General features: G+C 41.9%; 1 protein-coding gene across 13 annotated transcripts in view; it reads right to left on the bottom strand.

Moving 5' to 3' along the window:
• Positions 1-23674, bottom strand: part of MBNL1 (muscleblind like splicing regulator 1) — a 284040-nt gene that overhangs the window by 18938 nt on the left and 241428 nt on the right. For 7 of the 13 annotated variants that reach the window (XR_004540586.1, XM_033957831.1, XM_033957826.1 and 4 more), the window contains 2 exons: positions 10995-11030; positions 10206-10300 (listed from right to left, as the gene is read on the bottom strand). The exons of 1 other annotated variant lie outside the window; for it this stretch is intronic. Coding sequence is in view for 10 of the 12 variants with exons in the window: in XM_033957831.1 (XP_033813722.1) it covers positions 10206-10300; positions 10995-11030 (131 nt within the window). In the remaining 2 variants the exon portion in view is untranslated. The remainder of the gene's footprint in view (positions 1-10205; positions 10301-10994; positions 11031-23674) is intronic. 5 more of the 13 variants (XR_004540587.1, XM_033957827.1, XM_033957833.1 and 2 more) reach the window with 2 other exon arrangements.

Raw genomic sequence — 23674 nt, 5'->3', positions numbered from 1 at the left:
TATATATATATCACTATTTTTCTTCTATTTTCAAATTAATATTTATTATTTTTAAATGATCCTAAAAATTCTAAAAATGGGTATTATTGTTTCCCTTATACTAGAAATGCAAAATCAATTTTATTGAGTGGGTAAGTAATTTTCATGGCTGTTGTGTATTTAGAAAAAAAATAACACCTCTAAAGAGATCACAGAAACACTTTTAACAGCTGCTGACAACACGACAATACAGTTCAGAGCTACAGTGTCACTTAAGCAACTAATCTGTAGAATGCCCTCAGCTCAAAAGCTGTGGATGGCTTTGGAATCCCTCAAGCTGGCAGTGGAAAATCCACAGTGGTCCAATGAGATCAGCAGTCCAGGCTAGAGAATGACACGGTGACAAAATTCATCACTGTTTCCGTCCCCCCGGATAACCACGGGAAATCATCTTCATGTCATTCTTTAAGGAGAGATGGAAGAATCAGAGTATAAATGGCCACAACCACTGACCCGCAAGCTTTGCTTTGAAGAATGCTGGTGTAGAAGGTCTGAGGTTGAAACAGACACTTCAGAATGACAGTCTCTGGTATCCAGAGCAGATATTGTGATGTCATAATGCCTCATTCCACCAGTGCCTAAGAGCCAATCACATCAGTGATGTCACAATGGCTTCATTATCCTTGGCTCACATAAGAATCAGAGTATGAATGGCCACAACCACTGACCCACAAGCTTTGCTATGAAGAATGCTGGTGTAGAAGGACTGAGGTTGAAATAGACACTAGAAAATGACATGGAATTATTTCCCACGGTTATCCGCGGGGACGGGAACGGTGATGAATTTTGTCACTGTGTCATTCTCTACTCCAGGCCATGCTTGCTCAGATATTTTCAACAGACTGCACTATCTATGGTAGAATGTATAGGAGAATTTCAGTCTATTCATTTGGGGGTCAAAAATATTAAAATGGAAAATTAGGAATGCCAGAATGTGGTATTATTTCAGGTACAACTTTGGCAAGGAGCCACAAGATGCAGCTTGTTCGCATTTATCTTCAGTCTGGCCGCCAGGGGGTATGTCTACTAAAGGGCATCACACCTAGGGTTAACAGATTTCCAGATTTCCCCAGGACATGTCCTCCCTTTAAAGGACATGTCCGGGCATCCGGACGGATTTTCAGAACCCGGCACTTTGTCTGGGTTTTGAAAAGCTTCCAGCTAGGAGCAATGTCGAGACGGCATCTGCGCATGCATGGATGCATTTGCGGTGAGGTCACATGCATGCGTTCCTGCGTGTGACATCGTTGCGTCACACCAGCACATGCGCAGATGCCCTCCCAACAAGTGAACAAGTTGAGGGGCGGGGCTGGGGGGTAGAATGGGGTGTGACTTGAGCGGGAACAGACAGAACTGGATGGGCCTGGAGGCGGGGCCATGGGTCCGGATTTTAGTTACGGAAAATCTGGTAACCCTAGTCACACCCTAACACCATGCTTAGTGAGCACAAAACGCTTACCACAAAGTATGTTAAAGCATTTTGTGGTAACTTGTTTGCATGTACTAAGCATGAAGCATGTATTTCTTTGTACTTATTTTCTGTTGGGGCATGTCAGGGGCAGAGAATAGGCGTGAATGCTCTATCCAGCTAACGTGCCAGAGCATCCATAATGCAAGTGCTCTTAGCACCTCCTAAAAAGGAGGGTTCATAGACAAAACCGCCGAAGACAAAGGCGTGCACTGACAACTGAGTGCAAGACCGAAGCGCGCGCCGAAGAAAAAGAGTGTTTTTAGGGGCTCCGACGGGGGTTTTTGTTGGGGAACCCCCCCACTTTACTTAATACAGATCGCGGCGGCGTTGTGGAGGGTTTGGGGGGTTGTAACTGCCCTCATTATACTGGAAACTTAATTGTTTCCCTGTTTTTTAGGGAAAAAGTGAAGTTTTCAGTAAAATGTGGGGGGTTACAACCCCCCAAAATCCCCACAATGCGGCGTGATCTATATAAAGTAAAGTGTGGGGGGGGGGGTTCCCCCCCACCCCCTGTCGGAGCCCTTTAAAACAGTCATTTTCTTTGGCGCGCACCTCCGCGTTGCGCTCAGTTGTCTGCGCACGCCTTTGTCCCGGCGCGCTTTTGACCTGACACCAAAAGGAGCTTTCCTGTCAAATTTTTTCAAGTTGTGCATGCTAATGTCAACAATAGAACATGATATGAAAAATAAATCGTTCAAAATGACCCATGTCCTGGATGCACTAGAAATGGGTTTAGCATGCAGGAAGTCTTGCATTAACCCACGCTAAGCCTACTTACTAGCGCACCTTAGTAGACATAACCCCTAGGTGTTTCTGTTGTATGATTTTTGATTGTACCTCCCTGCAAAGAATGTGGATGTCGCATCTAGAGCATTCTCAAACCCATCTCTTCTGATTTCCGAGGAAGAAAAACTGGGTTGGGAAGCAAACCCAGATAGCCCAAATGCAGCATTGATATTCAAGCACTAGAGCATGCTTGGCCAACCCACAGCCCATGGGCTAGGACTTGGCCCTTCAGCTTCTTGGCCTGCAGAGGTTCAGTGAAATCCTCAACGCTTCTCCTTCCCTGCGGCGAGAGATCCGAGAAAGTCATGTGAAGTCCTCAGATAAGATTCCTGCTGCCGTGCTGCAAATGGTCTAACCAGGAGCTTGAAGTCACGCATGCTGGAAGTTGAGACTGGTCCCAAGGTATCAAGTTTTGCAAGACTTAATACTGCAAGACCAATTTTAACTTCCGGCTCGACCTTGTGGTGAAAACCAGTCGTGGCAGAGAAGCAAGAATCCCATCAGACTTTAAAGGACTTTCTCAAACTGCTCACAGCAGGGAAGGAGGATCGTTGAAGCATTGGGGCAGGGAAGGAGGATTCTTCAAAGCATCAGTTAGGGAGGCAGAGACCTGGGCAGGGAAGCAAGCAATCGGGTACAGGGAACAAGACAGGGTGAAGGCAGAGGAGAGTACATATGAGAGAGAACTGGTAAAAGTTGGGGGAGGGAGAATTAGAGAATAAAATAAGAAAGAAAATCAGTCAGATACTAGGAAAAAGCTGAGGAGGGTGAGGATCAGAGGAACAAAAGAAAGCATGGAGTTTCATTTTTAAACTGCCATTGACACTACTGTTATAGTGGTATAGCCACGGGGGGAGGGGGGGAGTGTCTTTGGATTCAGATTCCCTCCAACCCTGCACTGAACCCATTAAATGACTGGCAGGATCCATTAGTCAAATAAATTCCCTGCTGAGCTGCTCCCCTCTTCCTGGTGCTGCTGCAGTGACCCGGAAGTCATCAGGATGCTTCCAAGTGCTGACGCTAGGAGTCCTGGGTTACTACAGGAGCACCTGGAGGAGGAGAGCAGTTCAGCAGGAAATTTATTTAGCTGCTGGGGCTTTAGCCTCCCTGCCAGCAAAGGTAATAATTTTAATGCACAGGGGGTGGGGGGAATATGTTGTCTCCCCCAGGCCACCTCTGGGACACTCAAAATCAGAGAGCTGGCTATGCCCTGCATAAGAGGCTTGGGGAGATTAAGCCTCCCTAACCCCAACCGCAACCTTCCCAACCCGCAGACCTGCTGCCTTTTCTCTTTTGGGTCCATGCTAATATGCAACCAAGGAAGAAGCAGAGACCGGATCTCTCTGTAGCCTGTGCTGGTTCCATTTATGTCAGAGGAGATGGGACCAGCACAGGACACAGTAGCAGTGTGCACAGAGCCACGGTCCTGTGCTATTTACTTGGTTGTTTATCAGCACAGACCTGGGGGAGGTGCAACGGAAGGGAGGAAAATTGTGCAGCATAGATGTGGATAGAATAGGAGACAAACAGGGCAAGATTGGATGGATGAAAGAGAGAAATGGGGCAATACTGGATGGCTGGAAAGGAAAACAGAAACAGGGCAAGACTGGAAGGAAGGGGAGAAAGAAAAACAGAACAGGGCAATGCTAGATTAGGAGAAACCAAAGAGCGAGTGAGAGAGAGGGGGGAGAGAGGCAGGCAATGCTGAATGAGCTGGAGAGACTGAGAGGAGGAAATACTGTGTAGGATGAGAGAAAGAAAGGCAGTGCTGGATGGAGGAAGAGAGACAGGCAGGGGCAATGCTGAATGGTGCAATGGGGGTGGGGGTGGGGGGTGGGGTAGAAAGACAGAGAGATAGGCAATGCTGGATGGTGAAGGAGAATAAGAGGAGATAATGGATGGCATGTAAGCTCTTTCAAGCAGGGACTGTTTTCTTACTCTTTGTGACTGTACAGCGCTGCGTGCATCTGGTAGAGCTATAGAAATAATTAATAGTAGTAGAAGTAGTAGTAAGGGGGAGAGATACAGAGGCAACACTACCTAGGGGAAGACAGAAGGGGGACATGGGAGAGAAAGACAGAGCGTGAGTGTGCTCGTGCACGTGTCTTGGCCATCCGGATGTTATGAAATGTTAAATGTGGCCTCCGATTAAAAAAAAAAGGTTGGTTAGAGCAATCCAGGGTACAATCTTATTAAAGCCAAACTCCTTCTGACTCCATTTGCGAAACTCAGCTTATCCCGAAGATAATTTAACAATGATACCAACAGTGGTATGATCTGTGATGCACTTTATTCCTGGTAATCGATATAGAAGTATTTAGTTTTAATCTTGCTCATATTGCTTCTTTTAAAAAAAAAAAACAACAAAAAAAGAATTTTACATGTACAGAAGCAAAGATAAAGTAAAACATGGATTATATCACAATCAGCTCTGTCTGTGTGATTAGTTGTACTGTAATAAAGGACTGATTAATAAGAAATAATTTTAATATGTTTACGGGTTGCTGATAGGGATGAGCACAAAAACATTTTTGGTTCATTTTCAGGTCATTTTCCATGATTTTTGGACATTTTTTGGTTAGTTTCACACATTCATTTTCATTAAAAAAAAATTTTATAACATGCAATGGGACTTGTAACATGTTAATTATCCCAACCAATATACAGGTAGGGAGAGAATTAACTTGTAGGCTAACATAGGTTAAATTAATTTAACACTCACTAACCTCCTCTTCTATGAAACTGCGATAGCAGTTTCTAGCGCAGAGAGCTGCGCTGAATGGCCCGCGCTGTTCCCTACGCTCATAGGAATTCTATGAGCGTCGGGAGCAGTGTGGGCCATTCAGCGCGGGTCACCGCGCTAAAAACTGCTATCGCAGTTCTGTAGAAGAGAGGGGTAAATATTTTAAGTTGGATTAATGGACTGAATGAGCACTAATTAAAGAACGTCCCTAGCTGAAAACATCTCCTGTACTTCCTGAACAGCAGGAAATTCTTTTAAGGCAAAGTGTTATTTCACTAGTATTCTAGTATCTTAATGGTCTAAAACTGCTCTTCTGTTAACCCTGTGTTATGCAGTTAAAGGTAACACAGGAACACCCACTCTCCACCCATGGACCGGACTCTCCTATAAATATTTTAAGAAATAGCTAACACATGAGCTACTATATGCAAACAGCCAAAATACTTAAAAACACTAACATTTTCTGTGCTAGCCTGTTTGTGCATGTTAACCGTAAATTAAGGGCTTAACTAACACCCTTTAGTAAAAGGGTCCCTAAATTAGAATGGTAACAATTTGCCTCTAGTTAGTTAGCTGCCATCGACTCGTGCTTGATGAAATACAGATCTAAAAAAAAAAAAAAAAAATTAAGTTTTGTGCTAGTCCGGTATGTTCCTCCAGCGTCATCTCCATAGTTGTTTTCAACATGTTTAGCCATATGATTGTAGGTCACCCAGGGCAGGATTAATTCGTCGAGGGCCCCTAGGCACACAAGTACACTGGGCCCCCCTGCCCCGCCCCACCATGCACCCAGGTGGAAACAGGAAGCTGCGTCAGAGGGAAGCTTTGGGCAAGCAGCACCGCTTGCACAATTACAGTTCCTGTTGCCTTTCTTACCCGCGTTGCTTGCTTGACTTACTTTCCATCGAGGGGTGGGGGTGGGGCACGTTGCCGATCTGGATGGGGCCGTGTTGCCGATCGGGGGGGAGGGGCCCACGTTGCCAATCGATGCTGGAAGGGCCCATCGCTGTTTGGAAAAAACAATGTTGATGCCCTCCTTCATCGGGCCCCCCTGACCATTTTGGGCCCTAGGTACGTGCCTACTTGGCCTATTGGTTAATCCTGCCCTGAGGTCACCCTCTTCGCCTGGTTCCTTCAATCTTCCCAAAACATGATGTCCTTCCTATGACCAAAACAAGACAGTCGTAACTTCATCATTTGGGCGTCGAGTGACAAAACCAGTTTGATCTCTTCCAGAATTGATCTGTTAGTTCTTTTGGCGGTCCACGGCATGCATAAAACCCTTCTCCAACACCAAAGCTCAAAGGAGTCAATCTTCTTTCTGTCTTGCTTCCTTAGTGTCCAGCTTTCAAATCCGTAACTGACCACTGAGAAAATGAGTGCCTGGACAAATCTGATCTTTGCTTGGAATGTTATTTCCTTGCTTTTGAATGGTTTGTTGAGAGCCTTCATTGAAGAGCAAGCAAGTGCTATTCTGCAAAGTATTTCTTCTCCGCTAATTGCTTCTTTGTTTAAAAAAAGAGCCCAGGAGATTGAAATATTTTACAACTTCTATTCAATCACCTTCAAGCTCAAGATCTTCAGCAGTTTACATGTTCATGATCTTCGTCTTGTTTATAGTCAATTTTAATTCCATGCCATGACTTTCAGTTTTGACTTTACTCAGTAGATACAACATGTCTTCTTTGCTGCTGGTGATAAGCGTTGTATCATCTGCATAGCGCAGGTTGCTTATATTTTGATCACCAACTTTGAAACCAATGCCCTCTTCTTCCAAATTTGTTTTTCTGAAGATGGTTGAAACACTCGCTTCATTTGTGATACTTTTTTTTCTATCACTGGAAAGTTTAGCTTGTCTTCTTTGTTCTGCTACTTTTCTGGTTTCTTCTGAGATCCAAGGTGATTTCTTGGCTTTATTTCTCTTCTGGAGTGTATTTTTAGCTTCATCACTAATTAAGTTTTGATGTTATTCCATAACTCTTCAGGCTCTCTCTATTTGATTATTTCAGGATAATTTAAAATATCAGTGATCTGAAGTCTGGTATCTATTTTATCATCCTATTTGTATTTGGTGCAATATGTTCTTCAATTTGGAGTTTAAACACAAAACTAACAAATTGATTCTGGAAGAGATCAAACTGGGTATGTCACTTGAAGCCCAAATGATGAAGTTACGACTGTTGTTATTTTGGTCACACCATCAGAAGAGAGATATCACTGGAGAAGGACATCATGTTTGGGAAGATCAAAGGAACCAGGCAGAGAGCGACCTGCAATCAGATGGCTGGACACTGACCAGTCAGACTCTGTGCCTGACATGTTCCCATGTAAAAGCCCCAGGAAAGTCAGAACTAAGCCCAGAGAAGCACAGCAGCCTAGGTTCCCCAATTACAGCTCTTTTCTGACAGCTCAGAGGTAGAGGAAATGGAGACTCAGCCTAGCTCTGAAAGGTTTGTCTCCAAACCTATTAACATAAGGTATAGACAAAATGCCACTGTGAGAAAGCCTTGCACTTTCCCGGACATCCACAGGGGGAGCCCACGAAAGCCTCAGAGCAGGGCAGGCACACAGAGAGCAGGGTGGCTCACACACTGAAAAACCAGCAGTGTTTGTTCCAGAGGTAGAGAGGACAAGGAGAAGGAATGGTTCTCTCTCCACTGCTCAGCAGCCAGCCAGACCAGAGCAACCTAATAACCTGGAACTTATGGAGGTGGATCAGATAACTCCAAGCTGGGAAGCTGAAGCCCTACCTCAAGAGGAACAAATGGAGATTTTTGAACAGGTATTTCTAGAACCTGAAGCTATGGAAATAGGTGTTGCCTGTTAAGGCCCACTGCCCTTAAAACTGTGTTTGTTTGTTTTGGAATTTTCCAAAGCATGCCACTGCTCTGAACAGTTTTGTTTGTGGATGCTGTTTTGGGTTTTTGTATGGACAATTACCAGAGTTTGGTGAATTGCCAAGATTTGTGTTACAGCCAGTGACTAAGTTGAAAAAAGTTTTTTTTTTCTCCTTTATGCTGCATGGGCTCACAGCACTGCTGAGACGCAACCCAAGGTCCCAAGCAGGGGCAGGGCACCTTCTTGTGTTCTATAAGGGCTGTTGCTGGAGCTCTCACAGTTTTATTTTTGCCTTGTGAGATTATACTTTTTTTTTGTTTTGAATGAACTAATCCAATGGAACTGAGAATTGTATATGGGTAGAAGTTTGTCAAGACCTTGGGCGGGATTATATGAATGTTTGGTAAAGCTCGGAAGACAAACTTGACAATTCTCCTGCCTCAGCTCAGGAGCAGAGCTGAGGGCTTCCTGAACATTTTCTTTTGGAAGATAATGCAGTGAATGTTAATGTGCTGAGATAGCTGGACTTAAACTCCATTTTGAGCAAGGCTCGATTTGAGGGCCAGAGTAAGGCCTAGGCCCAGGTGAGGCCTAACTTCTGTAGGCTGTGCTGAAACTGCTAAGGCACAGGGACTTTTAGAAATCCTGAATTACTGACCAGGATTTTTGCCATGAGGTTTTTTTCTATTTTTCTTTTTTTGTTTGCCATTCTATTTTGCACAATTGTGGAATAAAAATCCTGAACAATAATCCGGCAAGGATTGAAAACACAGCATTATGTTTGTGACTAGTTTCCTGGTTCTTTTTGATTCTTTTGTTTGATACTTTGCCTGTAGGGCTGGTCTCCATATTGAGCAGCGCGCCCGGAGCAGTGATCCTGTGGTCCACTTGGGGCGCTATCAGCCTTACCGGGGCCCGGTGACCACAACACGTTGAAAGCAACCATGGAGATGATGCTGAAAGACCTTTCTGGACTAGCACAAAACCAATTCTTTTTAGATCCACAATTTATCAAGTCGCTAGAACTCGAGTACGTCTAACTTAGGTTTAGCTGTTTTAAAAGGGGTTGAAAAGGAATGGTATATTAAGAATTAAAAGGATTCAAAACTGTGTGCAGTGTCAAATGTCAATCAAAATAATCACCCCACACTAATCAAAAACACTTGAGAATACCAGTAAGAATGAAAGAAAAAGCCTCAGGATATAGGTGAACAAATATATGCCCTAGCAACCTCCAACCACATCATCGGCATAAAAAACTTTTATTCAACGGTATGTCAAACGTAACAATTGCCAATGTTCAAATTTCCAAATCAGTGCAATTCAGCTAAAATTTACCACTGCACACGTGTGATTATGTGTTCAAAAAATGTGATCATTCTTATATTTGGTAAGTCAAACCAAGTCAAAAGATTTTTATCAGTAAGTCAAGTCAACATTTCACAGCTCCTCCGCCGCATCTTCAGGACTCAAAAGACTTTACCGTTTGTCACACAATTTGTGGCGTGGTTTCAATTGATTGATTGGTTTCAAGGTACATTAATGGATTTAGTGCACGCTAAATGTTAAGAAGCCTATTTTATTCCTATGGGCTTCTTGGTATTTAGCATGCGCTAAATTATTTAATGCGGCTTAGTAAAAGAACCCCACAGGATGTCTGGGGGAGAGGAAGGAATTGTAGACTTAGAATTCGGCATGGATGGGCAGACTAGATAGGCTGTACGGTCTTTATTTGCCATACCTCTAATAACTTACCAATTCTAAATCCAGGATGTGGTTCATTAGTGCAATTTCAAAAATTTTTAGTGCATGGAAAATTGATTTTATGCTCATTAGTCTATGAATTAAAGCATGTGCTTAAAAGTTCTAATATGCATGACATTTCTCTGCAAATGAATGTGTGAAGCAAACCAAAAAAAAAAAAAAGCCAGAATTTGGACAGAAGCCCCAAAATCCAAAAATGAACAGAAAATGTTTTTCTGGTATATATCCTTAGCCCTAGTCACATCTAAACATAAAATACCCCAAATCAATGGTTTCAAAGGTAGGGCTTTCCAAATATTTTATATGACCAACAATCCTGATTGTTTTATTCAAAAAGATAAAATAAAATACGATAAAATCAAGAAAAATAGGTTCTAATAAAAAAAATGTGATTCTCTAAAACTCAGAAATGGATCCACCATCCATGTAAAAGTCTGGAAAGGCTATGCCAGTGAATTTGAAAAGAATGTGTAGGCCAACAAGAGGCAAAATCTAAACCCTCATGCTAATTCAGAAGCACCAATTTAGAGTTCTTTGAAGAAACAAAGCGGTAAATTAGCAAACCTGGTTGGCTGTGGCTGTTGCAGCGAAGGGAACACTGGTGGCAGATGTAGCCGCTGCAGATACAGTGGCTGGCGTAGCACCGTGCACCATGGGAACTTTCGGAGGGAAAATCAAATAAGCAAACATACAGAAGGGTGTAGCAGTACAGGGACCATGGCAGTAGGTGGCAGAAGAGTTCGGCATGGTATTTATATCACAGCAATAAGCCACGTGACGAGACATCATCACCAGCGAATGACATGCAATCACAGTGCAAAGCAGGACAACATTCCAGGGAGAAAGGGAGGAGGAATGAAAGAGAGAAAAAAGGGGAAAATGCTTGTTACCATCAAATCAAGTAAATCAATACAAACACGCTTCATTATTTCAGTACAAAATATTTTACAAAAGTATCATATTTAAACATTTTCCAGTAAGTCTAGACATAAAGTTTATATACTACAGAAAAATTAATCCAGTGAAAAAGAATTTTATGTGGATTATATACTGTGATAAAGTAAGTTATTTGTGAAAACACAGCTTCTGAAACACTGGAACTCACAGGCCAATCAAAATCAATTATGGCAAATGGTAAATTATAGGATTTGAAAACTTTTGCCATTGTGTAATAATAGAATGGTTGTAAGGATTTGTGACAGACAAAAACAATGGTAGTATTCACCTTAAGGGTGTCAACATGAATAAGCTACATTTTCAGTTACATTTTAAATGAGATTCAGCATTAGATTTTGAGTGTCTGTGAGCTGCACTGTAGATTTAAGATAATCAAGAAACAAAGCTGGAACCTACCAACACTTGTAGCGGGCGCCATGCACAATATTGAGCCTGCCCATCATGCATTGCAACAGGAAGGTGGATTTGAAAAGGGAAAAGAATTAAAACAACCCATCACACGTGTAATTAGATAATTTATGTAAACAAGGAAGAAAAATGGTTATTATGGGAACAGTGGCATGTAACTATCAGCACAATCAAATCATATTATAGCACAGTGACCTAGAAGAAATTGCTTTAAGTGAGCGGAAAAGCCAAATGAACTGTGTGCCTGAACACTTTTCATTTTCAACTGTTCCCTCCTTGCCTTTTTTTTCCTGCCAAATGTTACTCTTACAATTTATTTTTGAAAGCTTAACATTTATTTATGCTAGCGTTTCAATTTACTTGACATTACATATTGAAGTGAACCTAGCTGGGGTATAGCAATATACATTGTATCATTTTGGTGAAATGTGGACCATGACCTGACTATATTTCCCCCCCAAATCCACATCAAGAGCCCTGTCAACCAATGTAATTCACCCCCACAAGACTTCAAAGAGGTTGCTCAGTGACCTGAATTCCCCATCCCCCCAGATTAAAATTATGTTGGAGGCTCCTTCTCCCCAACCTTAACATCACAAACCCTGTTCCTGTCATCTTTTCCCTTCACATCTTGATCAAAGGGCTCTAAGGCCCCATCCACTTCTCTGGCCTTCTATCCAATTCTGCCTACACCTCTAGAAATCTAAGTTAGAAGTTTGAGAGGGCAAACAGGGCAAAGGGACTTATGATGTTACTGAACCTATTTTAATTTGGGCAACATCAGAAGAGGAAGGAATAATGCATCTTCATCATGTTGAGACCTCCAAAGTGTAGGCAGAGAGTTGGGAAAGTCCATGGGACATTTTGGGGACAAGGAGTCTGTTGATCAGGATGTCTCTGGAGATAAATGTGTTGCTTAATCACTTTTATCATAATCTAGTGGAGTAGAAGAGAATAATTGGAACGGAACTTTAATTGGGATGTCAGAGATATGAAGCAGCAGCAGAGTTGGGACAAAAGTTTTAAAATGTCAGGGAGGGGCATGGGGCTTGAGAATGATACTTTAGAAAATGTAACAGACTACAAATAGTACTTTAATCAGGTTGTTGGAGGTTGGGGTGAGTAGAGGGTCCCTCAGAAAATAACTGTATTTGGGATGCTCAGGTTGCAGCAAATTAGGGCAGCACTGTAATTGGATGGATGGGAAATCAACCCACTAGAGTCTCTTTTTGAGGTCTTGAGGGCAGGAACAGATTGTGGCTTACATTAGGTTTGAGTCAGTCAAGGAACGCTAACACACGTTTGTGATTGCCAGCAATAATATATTTGTGCTAATCAATGAAAACCTCCATTATAACACAGGAATTCACCAAAAATGTAATGCCATTTAGTAAATTAGATATTAAATTGCCAGCTAATACCTTGAAGGGAGAGGAAGAGATAGTAGATGGCATGGTTAGATAGACAAGACAGGCCATATGGGCTTTATCTGCCTTCATTTTTCTCTGTTACCTTCAATAATTGGTTCACAACTGGTTTTAACTCAGCTTAGTACACCGCCCCCCCCCCCCCCAGGTAATGTTTAGATTAAAATTGTTGCTTCAACAATTTTAAGTTCTTGAAGAAAACCAATATATTTTTGGCAGCTACAGATTGAAGTATATAAACATGTTATTACATGTTTCCATGATACCTTATAGCTACAATATAGTCTAAGAGCCAGATTCTGTATAGGACACCTACATCGGGCACCACTAGGTGCCCTAATTGAGGACAACTAGCAATACCTAACTTCAGAATTTGCACAATAACTTTATTTCTTTTTATTTTGTGAGGTAATTGACCAGACCAGTTTTCAATGAAAAAAAAAAAAAAAAATTTAAATGACCAATTACGAGTTCCACACGGAACTGTTAGGATGCTTAGTGACGCCTAAGTCGAGGTGCCTAGCGATGCCCACCTGAACAGTAGGCGTGGTTAGGTATGGTAAACTTAGGCATCGCTAGGTGTGTGAGACAGGTGCCAGTAAATTAGGCCAAATAGAACCTGGCCTATTGTGCCGGTGCCCATCTCTATGGTGCCTAGCAACGCCTAAGACTGCTTCTGCGCCGAGTGGCGTGAGCCCATAAGCGGCACCTAGCAGTTGATTGACAACTGCATGGAGTGGCACCTACAATGTAGGCGTGCTTAGGTGCCGTTTATAGAACCTCGCCCTAAGTGCCGTAATAAACCGAGCTAAAGAAAATCCATAGGGAAAAAATGTTCTCATTGTAGGTATGATTGCTCAAGGGATTTCTCACATTAAGAGAGTAATTCTATAATGGTACACCCATATATGGGTACCTGGAGGACACCTATGTGGTACCTAGTCTATACAGTATGCATCTAATTTTTTTTATGGAATACTACTACTACTAATCATTTCTTTTTTTTTTTTTTATCTTTATTGAGTTTCTAAAGCTAACAAAAATGCAATACAGTATTTATACAAATAATATTAATCATATATGCATTTCTAATGTAAAAGGTGAAATATGCACCTATAGTTTAGGCATCATGAGCACTTATGCCAGCAATAGAGCTGGAATAAGTACTAGTGCCTAAATGCTGGAGATAATGTTCAACTTGTAGTATTCTGTCCCCCCTGATACTTACACTCCTCCCTCCTTATTCGTGGTTTCGACTATTCACAGTTTTTAGTGCTGGGACCCCCCTAGTGAATCGATCTTACCTGGTGGACATGGGGCAGGAGAGATCTTCCTACAAAAATGGCTGCTGTGAGTCCCCGTGGTCTCACGAGACTACAACGGGAACTTACGGCGGCCATTTTTGATGACGGCTTTGCATGGTGCAGGAGTGTAGGAAGATCGCTCCTGCCCCGCTAGACTACCAGGTCAGGTCCGGGACGCAGGAGGGAGGCGGGTGTGGGTCAGAGTCGACCCAAAAGTTATTCATGGATTTTCCATATTTGTGGGCCGGCTCTGCCCCCTAACCCCTGCGAATACAGAGAGAGGAGTGTCATGCCAGGAGCAGCTCCTGGCCACTTAAATAGCATTTAGCCAGCTAGCCGCTAATATTCAGTAGGAGACATCTGGTTACCTCTGCTGAATATTTGTCGTTAATAGTTATCCGCTAACTGGCTATGTTGTACAACTTAGCCAGCTAGCCAGGAATATTCAGTACTGGCCAGCTGAATTTAGCAATCCTATCTTTGTCCACTATTAACTTATCAGTGATAAATATTCACTTGGCTGGTTACGTTAGAGCTGGGCAAATCCCCCTCCCCCCAAGTTATTCAATGATGGTTGCTAGAAATGACTGACATTGAATACCCAGGTTGAGTGCTGGCATCAGGTGCACAGCGTGGTGCCCAGCGCTGAGTGAAAATCACTCAGTTTAATTATATGTGTGTGAATCCTGCCCATGCTGCACCTATGTGTATATTTACCTGTAAAATACGCATTGTGTAACATACATGCGTATTTACATATGGGTCGACATTCAACATGATTTAACTGGCCAGAAATTGCTCCTGTCTAGTTAAATCACCAGTTCCGAGTCCAACCGCTAATTTTCAGTGACAGTTAACCAGTTAGTGGTGCTCAAAATAACCAATTAGTGCCGAACTGAAATCTGGCTATTTGGGGGACGTTCCAGGGGCAAAGCCGGCTCTTGGTTGCTTACGTGCTGATATTCACCACTTAACTGCATAAAAGTCAGTCCTATCTTTATGTGGTAACCCGTAACTGATTAAGTACTGAATATCGCACTTAACTGGTTATGCGTTAGCTGGCTCTGCAAACCCCGAAATTCAATGCTGGCTTTTGTGTTTTTTTCATTTGGACTTGTTTTTTTTTTTTCTCAAAAATGGTTCAAAAAGTTAGATGCACTGAGGATAAACACATCTAGGAAATGGTCACTTTTGGAAAAAAAAAAAAAAAAAAAAGATGAAGGGAATTTTTTTTTGTTTCAAAATGGTTATGTTCTCTACTGGATTTTTGGACGTTTTTCTCAAAACGTCCAAAATTGGATTTAGAAGTCATAATAAAAATGCCCCTCTATCAGATGCAAAATATCTGTGTTAAAAAACTCTCCTTTTCTTCTCCCAACCCAATTCCCAGGGCTACCCCTTTCTAGTGTGACAAATTTCACATACTGTTTTACTGAATGCCTATTTTTCACAACCTCTAGGGAAGGCCGCTTTCAGCCCAGCCTCTTGAAAATGCCCCCTATTTTACTATAAAATACAGGCATTTACTAGAGACAGAGAAAATAATTTTAACTAATATATTAATTTGTGTTATGCTCTTCTCTAACTATAGGATCATGATATTTCATGCAAATTAGTCCATGTGTTCAGGTAGAATTAAAGTGTAATTAAAAAATAAATATTTACACAGCATTTGAACTTAAGTTTTAGCTGGAGTTATGGTCCACTTTGAAACTATAACCAGTGCACACAGTCCTGAAAGAATTTCGGAGCAAAAGAATATAAGACAGCAATGAATATACCACATGGGGCACAACAGCTGGAAAAAATATAAAGCTATGAAAATATAGGATCCAATTATTATTAACAAATGAAAAAAAAACAATTTTTTTTTTTTTAGGGAGAGGAGATCACAGGCTTGACCCGTTTCTAAACTCTATGATAAGAGTATCAGGGAAAGTTTAGAATTTGCGGGTCAGCGCTATAAGATTAGAATTCAGGCATGTGCGGACACTGCTGATTTGGATTGGTCAACTGCAAAATGCACGGGGTTATTGTTATTTTTATGTCTGGGCTATTTCCATTGCTGATATTCTCAAGAAAGCGAGCAGCAAATAGTAAAGAAAATCAGAGCTGACAAATGCATTGGATTCAACTAACGTCAATTAAAGAATGAGCAGGCACCAAAGAAAATAAATGAGGCACAGGGAAAGCTGTATTTCTGAAGTAATCTCCTGGTCTTATTCGGTTTCATTTAAAAATTCATTATGCTCGTGCTAAGGGCTCCTTTTACAAAGGCTCGCTAGCGATTTTATTGCGCGCTTAACATGCGCTAAAATGTTGAGCAGGCGGTAGTTTTTTGGGTAGCACACACTAATCCGGTGCGTGTGATAAAAAAAAACGCTAGCGCGCCTTTGTAAAAGGAGCCCTAAGAGTCACCAATCTCACTCTGATAGGAAAGTCATTCTAAAAGGGCTCAATTTACCCAAATTCATTCTGGATTCTGAATCAGTTCAATAGTGGCTGCCGATAAAGTTAGTATTAAGGACCATGTGGTGCAGTGGTTAAAAAAACAATCCTCAGCACCCCGTGGTGGTGGATTCAAACCCACGCTGCTCCTTGTGACCCAGGGAAAGTCACTTAATCCCCCCATTGTTCTAAGTAGATTGTGAGCTCACCAGGCCAGACAGGGAAAAATGCTTGTGTAAATTCAGGTAAACTGTTCGGAGCTCCACTGGGAGAATGGTATAGAAAATTGAATAAATGCGTAAATAAATATTCAATCAAAAAAGCTTTTCTTATGGTTTGAAATGATTTTCCCCTATGACAGACTCCGGAAGAGCGTTCCAGTTTTCTTCTTCACCCAGAGATTGGTAGAAAACTGGAACGCTCTTCCGGAGTCTGTCATAGGGGAAAACACCCTCCAGGGATTCAAGACAAAGTTGAACAAGTTCTTGCTGAACAAGGACGTGTGCTGGTAGGGCTAGTCTCAGTTAGGGCACTGGCCTTTGACCAGGGGGCCACCGCGTGAGCGGACTGCTGGGCATGATGCACCACTGGTCTGACCCAGCAGCGGCAATTCTTATGTTCTAATTATAGGTACATTGTGATAATCAAGACCTATTGCCGATCCTGTTGCTGTCTCATTACAACTTTGCTTCCCAAACTACGTGTCGGGACCTCAAATAGCGTCACAAAACCTATGTTTGGGGTCACAACCTTGGAGGGCTCTCCATAGATTACATTGATTTTTATGGATCGCTAATATGCCTCAATGTGATTTACAATTTAGAAGAGCCTGGCCATGTCCAGGATTTACATTATTTAATTAGGTTTCATGACATAGATATCTTGGTTTGTGTAGGTGTATGATTATGGTATATGGTTTGGAGAGAAGATTGGCCACATCTGGTGTTGTAATCTTGACATTATAGGTTCTGGTTTAAGAAAGGATTGGACAATTTCCTGCAGGAAAAGGGGATAGAAGGGTATAGATAGAGGATTACTGCACAGGTCCTAGACCTGTTGGGCCGCCGCGTGAGCGGACTGCTGGGCACGATGGACCTCAGGTCTGACCCAGCGGAGGCATTGCTTATGTTCTTATGGTATGAGTGTCACTTTCCTGGTTTATTGGGTGATGTGTATATGTAGAGATGTTGATCATTTATCCAGATGGGAGAGGTAGTTTGAGCTTTGCTTGATTTCTATTGGTTGCAGCCTGTTTTTTGAGGGGGAGGGGGGTAAGATATTTTCCAAATAGATAGGTTTGTAGGTCTTTATGAATGTTTTGGTAGGAGGGGATGTTCCTTAATTGTGAATCATAATTCTGCACCTCTGGGGTGTCACACAATTTTATTTGGTTGTAATCATGGTGTCACAGCCATGAAAATATTGGGAAGCATTGGCTTAGAGGAACTTTGGATAGGATTAGAGCAGGGTGGTCCAACATCGGTCCTTGAGGGCTGCAATCCAGTCGGGTTTTCAAGATTTCCCCAATGAATTTGCATGAGATCTATTTGCATGCACTGCTTCCATTGTAAGCAAATAGATCTCACGCATATTCATTTGGGAAATTCTGAAACCCAACCTGGTGAAGGCCGAGTTTGGACACCCCTGGATTAAAGGCTTTGGAAGGAGAAAAGAAAAAGATGGGCTGGCATCCAGCAGCAGAAAAGAGATTTTTGAGTCATTAGAAACCCGAGCCTATAAGGAGAGAAAGCCTTTGGGGAGAGGAAGGAACAAAGAGGAGGTTCACTTCCATTGGCTTTCTTTGGCTTACAAATTGTCTTTAGAAGGAAAGAGAAGGAGTCTCAGTCAAGACTTCCTGGGAACCAAACAGGGGTATAATCGAGACAAATGACAGTATGAAATATACTGAAAAAAGAGCTGAACCTCAGGAACCAGGTATGCACATATCCAGTTAAGAATTATTTGGGTGTCTGTTTCAGTGTACAATTGCGACTTAAGCAGTGTGGGTGGTCAGCAGTGAGTGCAGACTGCTGAGAAGGTAGAGACTAGTGCTGCCCGATTCACTTCGGGTGAATCAATTCGAATCGATTTAAAACACCAAAAAATTGGCTTCCCGATTCGGACCCTCCCCCCTCGCCCCCTAAAGCAGAAGCGGCAGCACTGCTCTTGCTGGCCAGCCGGTGCCGCACCTGCTTTAGAGGGAGAGGAGGGAGGGTCAGTCGGGAAGTGCTGCTGTTGGCTTCTCCCCCCCGGTGTCGGGTTCCCCCCCTCCCGGCGTCCGATTTCCCATCCTGGCGTCCGACTTCCCCCCTGGCCTCCCATTTCTCCCCTGGCCTCCCCGCACCGTTTACCTTATAGGTGAAGCCTGCAGAGCAGATCACGGTACTAGCGTCTTTGCAAACTGCTTCGAGGCTGTTTCCTCCGCTGCAATCCTGCCTCTGACATCAGAGGAGGGGCGGGACCGCAACAGAGGAAACAGCTCAAAGCAGTTTGCAAAGACGCTAGTACCGCGATGTGCTCTGCAGGCTTCACCTATACGGGGAGGCCAGGGGGAACACGGAGGCCTTCCCGGGGAGGGGGGTGCGCTGTCCTTCGGGGTGGGACAGGCCTTCAGGGGGACAGACCTTGGGGGTGCAGGCCTTCAAGGGGGTGTGTGTTCAGGCCTTCAAGGGGGGGGCAGGCCTTTAAGGGGGGGGGACAGGTCAGGGATGGTGGCATAGGCCTTCAGGGGGGACAGGCCTTCAAAGGGGGGACAGGCCAGGGATGGTGGCATAGGCCTTCAGGAGGGACAAGCCTTTAAGGGGGGACAGACCTTCAAGGGGGGGGGATAGGCCTTCAGGGCTGGAGTGCAGGCCTTCGGGGGGACAGACCTTCAGGGGAGAGGGGCCCTGGTGTAGAAGTACATGGAGGGAGGGAGGGAAGGGGGGGTTCAAAGAGACATGCATATGCCGGACTTTGGGGGGAAGAAATAATGGGTCTAAAAATAGAGGAGAGGGAGAGAGATGATGGACAATGGGATTTAGGGAGGGAAGAAACAGAAAGGGAGAGAAGTTGGCCACAAGGGATGGTGTGGATGGGGGGATAGAGATACTGGATAGGATGGTAGTTGGGAAAAGAAAGGGAGAGATGGTGGACCCTGGGGTAGTGGGGAAGGAGGCTGGATAGCTGGGGAGGCTGGGGTAGGAGGGGAAGGAGGCTGGATGAAAGGGGAGTTAAGAAAAGATGGATCTGTGCATGGAGATGAAAAAAAAGAAAGATGCCAGACCTCCGGGGGAGGGAAGGGAAACGGAAGGGGAGGACGGAGATGACAGATGGATGGTTAGCATGGAGAAAGAAGAAAGAAGGAGACCCTGGCAAGCAAGACAACAAGAGCCTGGGACCAACAAGATTTGAATAATGATCAGACAACAAAAGGTAGAAAACCTTTTCTATTTTCTGTTTTGCGATTACAATATGTCAGATTTGAAACGTGTATCCTGCCAGAGCTGGTGTTAGACCACAAACGTGAGCTAAGATTTAACAGAGAGAAAAAGTATTTTTTGTTTGTTTATTTTGTTTACACCACAGCGCCAGTGTAAATAAACCCATCAGAATGTATGAAAAAAAAACAAAACAAAAAAAAAAACACCCAATTGGGCAGGAAAATCGAATCGAATCGAAAAACCAATTCAATAGGCTGAATCGAATCAAAATTTTTTTTCCCTGAATCGGGCAGCACTAGTAGAGACCGCTTACAAAGCCCTGAAAACATCCTTTTGAGAGATAAGTATGAGAGGACACTATTTGGACTGTACATTTGTATTAGAACCAAGAAGTGTGAAAATTTTTTGGTTGTTGGCATTTTTTATTTTTTGTAACAACCCAGAGTGAAGAGGGAGAATTTGTTCTTCCAGTGAACAGGAGACCTGAGCTGCAGATGTTTGCACACATCAGGCTGACCAGCACTGTTTGGGATGCTGCAAACAACTGAGTGAATGGACTATTACGGTAACTATTTCATTTGAACTTGGAGGCAGCACACTTCTTGCTGTCTCTGTTAAAACTCTGCTACTGGAAATGACACCCTGGTGCTTAGACACAGGACTTTTGAGGCTCAAACCAAAAGGAAGGCTGGATTAATAACCAGTATGGACTGAACTCTAGGCAGGAGTTTACCTTGTTCACATAGACTGCAAAAACCTCAGTGCATGACCCATACTTGCTGCCCATAATGTGTGTGTAAATCATTAGAATAATTCACATAAAATCCCCATCCAAACAAATTTTCTGTTATTTTTAAGTTAGGACAACCTTTTTGCATTCCTATCTTTAACCACTTACATCCATATGTTCAAAAACTTTCACCTAAAGCAAAAAGTTTTATTCTTAATGAATTACATTGAAGCTATGGTTATCTTAATTGCATTCCAAACTTGGCTGTTTTTGTCACCTTTCATCCTGGCAGGGGAAGGGTGAATACGATGGAGGGAAGGGGGAATGGGTTGGAGGGAGGGGGAAAGGAGTAGGTGGGTGAGGGTGTAGGGAGGGTGGGTGATAATGAGGGATTAGGGTTGATAATTTAAATGTTTGATGGCATGATAATAATTTTATGAATATTTAAATATGTGAAATTATTTGTAAAGAATATCTTTATGTATTATATTATTGTATTTTCTTTTTGATCCTTCAATAAAATGTTTGAATATAACCACTTACTTAGCTGGTTTAGCGGTCTAAATATTACTGCTAACTGGTTATGCATCGACTTTGTCCACTCTGCCCAATCACTACTCTCAGACTACCCCAGCAAGACAACTATTCATTCCAGGATTTTTACCGTGGTGGGTCCTCAGTTACAGAACGCCATTCCAGAAAATATTTGTCAAATCTCTTAATTTTTACTTTACCGTAAATGTTTGAAGTTTATTTCTTTCAGGCTTTTTTTTTTTTTTTTTAAATCTGTGATGGGTTTTGACTTTATTATAATTTGACAATATTGTTATATTATCTATATGTTTTGAATAATTTGATCATTATTATTATTTTTTTTTAATTATGTGATTGTGTATTCTGGGGAAGTTTATGAATTGTATGTTAGTATTTTAGTATCTGAGCATGTTTGTTTACCCCTATTTAGGTGTTTTCTTTTGTACCCTGCATAGATTTTTGGGTTCTGTGGGATATGAATGTTTTAAATAAATTAATAATTAATGACCCTGGTACTTTAGATAGATTGCGAGCCCACCGGGAGTGTGTGGCGCAGTGGTTAAATGCTATAGCCTCAGCACCCTGAGATTGTGGGTTTAATCCCAAGCTGCTCCTTGTGACCCTGGGCAAGTCACTTAATCCCCTCATTGCCCCAGATACATTAGACAGATTATGAGCCCACTGGGACAGACAGGGAAAATGCTTGAGTACCTGAATAAATTCATGTAAACCGTTCTGGGCTCCCTTGGGAGAATGGTATAGAAAAATGAATAAATAAAAAAATAATAACTAGATAAGGGTAATGCTTGAGTGCCTAATTGTAAACTGCTTAGATCATTTTGATAGGCAGTATATAAATACCTTAATTAAATAAATAAATAAATAAATAGTTACACCTGAAGTTGGGTGCATACTTGGGTACTTATGCTAGTGTTCTGTAACTGACTTGGCATGCAAATCTGCTATTATAGAATACTAGCTGAGTGGCTAAATTTTTAGCGTCCTTTACTGAAATGGCCTTATAGCAGGGGTAGGGGACTCCGGTCCTCGAGAGCCGTATTCCAGTCGGGTTTTCAGGATTTCCCCAATGAATATGCATTGAAAGCAGTGCATGCAAATAGATCTCGTGCATATTCAAAGGGGAAATCCTGAAAACCCAACTGGAATACGGCTCTTGAGGACCGGAGTTCCCTACCCCTGCCTTATAGTGTGTAAATGCAAAGAAGCGACAGGTTTTAGCAGCTTGTTGGATGTGCCTCGATTAAAATAATTCACAAAGCTAAAAAAATTTGATCATGTCTCACCATTACTTAAGGAGGCACACTGGTTACCTGTTGCGCATCGCATTTTATTTAAATTATGTTTACTCACTTTTAAATCTTTAATATTTCAAACTCCCGCTTTTATTTTTAAAGTATTAATTCCTTATACTACTTCTAGAACATTGAGATCACAGGATCAACATTTATTGGCCATTCCCTCACTGAAAGTTGTTAATACGAGGCGTCATACTATTTTTTCAGTGACTGCTCCTCAGTCTTGGAATGATCTCCCACTGTATATAAGACAGGAAAAGAATTTAGACAAATTCAAGACCAAACTTAAAAATTTCCTTTTTAATGATGCTTTTAGTGAATAATTAATTCTTTATCTCTTTTTATCTTATATTTCCTTTTTTTCATTTTTGTCTTCCCTCCTAATGTTTTTACCTTATTATATGAAATTTAATATTGATTGTAACCTTTAAATAATTTCCCTGTTGTTCTGATATTGTACTTACAAATTATTTAATTTAAATGATTTAATCTATGTGTAAGAATGTCCATATTTTTTTTAACTTAATATGACAAATTGTATGTCTGTGTATTTTGTTACCCATTTTTTAGATATTTTTAGCTATTTGTACATCGCCTAGAATGTTGAATAGGCGATTAATCAAACTATATAATAAACTTGGAAACAACTCCAAGATTGCGAGCCAAGGAGACTGGAACAATGACAGTAAATACATGGCAGATACGTAATACTGATGCACTTACACCTCATACTATTCAATACGAGAATTAGTACATACTGTTTCAATTTGCTGTATTTTTAGCGCAGACATGCATTAACAGTATATGCTAATTCTCGTGTTAACTGCTTAATGCCCTTTGTATTGTTATGCTTGTGTTTAAACAAATTTACATTTAGAATGGAAATTCAATATACTTAGGTGAGAATCTGACAACATCATTATCCATAACTTCCCTCTATTTTTGACAAACATTTTTTCATTACGAATGAAATAGTTTTATCTATTTTCATTTATTCTCTATTGAATTCTAAGGAGTAGGTCTGTACAAGTAGTGTTGAGAATATCAAAATAAAGCCGTATAGTGAGTGGTCTGTGATGTGTGATTGTTTTGCTTTTAAAGCTGGTATCACAGAGGGGCCCGGCTGAGTAATTTTCCTTTTCCTAATTCCAAACATTGGTAGTGTCAGGAGAGTACTTCTATGTGTCAAAGAAATACGAGTTATTCAAACTATACTGGAGGTAATAAAGTTAGTGAGTTTAAGCAGGAAGTAGCAGAAGAGTGATTGTTGCTTTTGTAAAGTATTTGACATCTGGCAGTCACATTCTTCTATAGAACAAAATTTCAGAATAAAAACTGATTCATATAAAAATTTTCAGATCAGAAGTGCAAATTTGGGTGAATTGAGCTCCCTCATCTTTTATTTTCTTTCTGTGGCCTAATGAACCAAGATGCATCATAGTCAAAACAGAGGTGACAGGTGAAATAGAAAACTCAAAGATCCATCA

The sequence above is a fragment of the Geotrypetes seraphini genome, chromosome 9, assembly GCF_902459505.1.
Source record: "Geotrypetes seraphini chromosome 9, aGeoSer1.1, whole genome shotgun sequence".
In the NCBI taxonomy this organism is placed as follows: Eukaryota; Metazoa; Chordata; class Amphibia; order Gymnophiona; family Dermophiidae; genus Geotrypetes; species Geotrypetes seraphini.
Note: the sequence above shows the minus strand (reverse complement) of the source record. Positions and strands in the feature narration are given on the sequence as shown.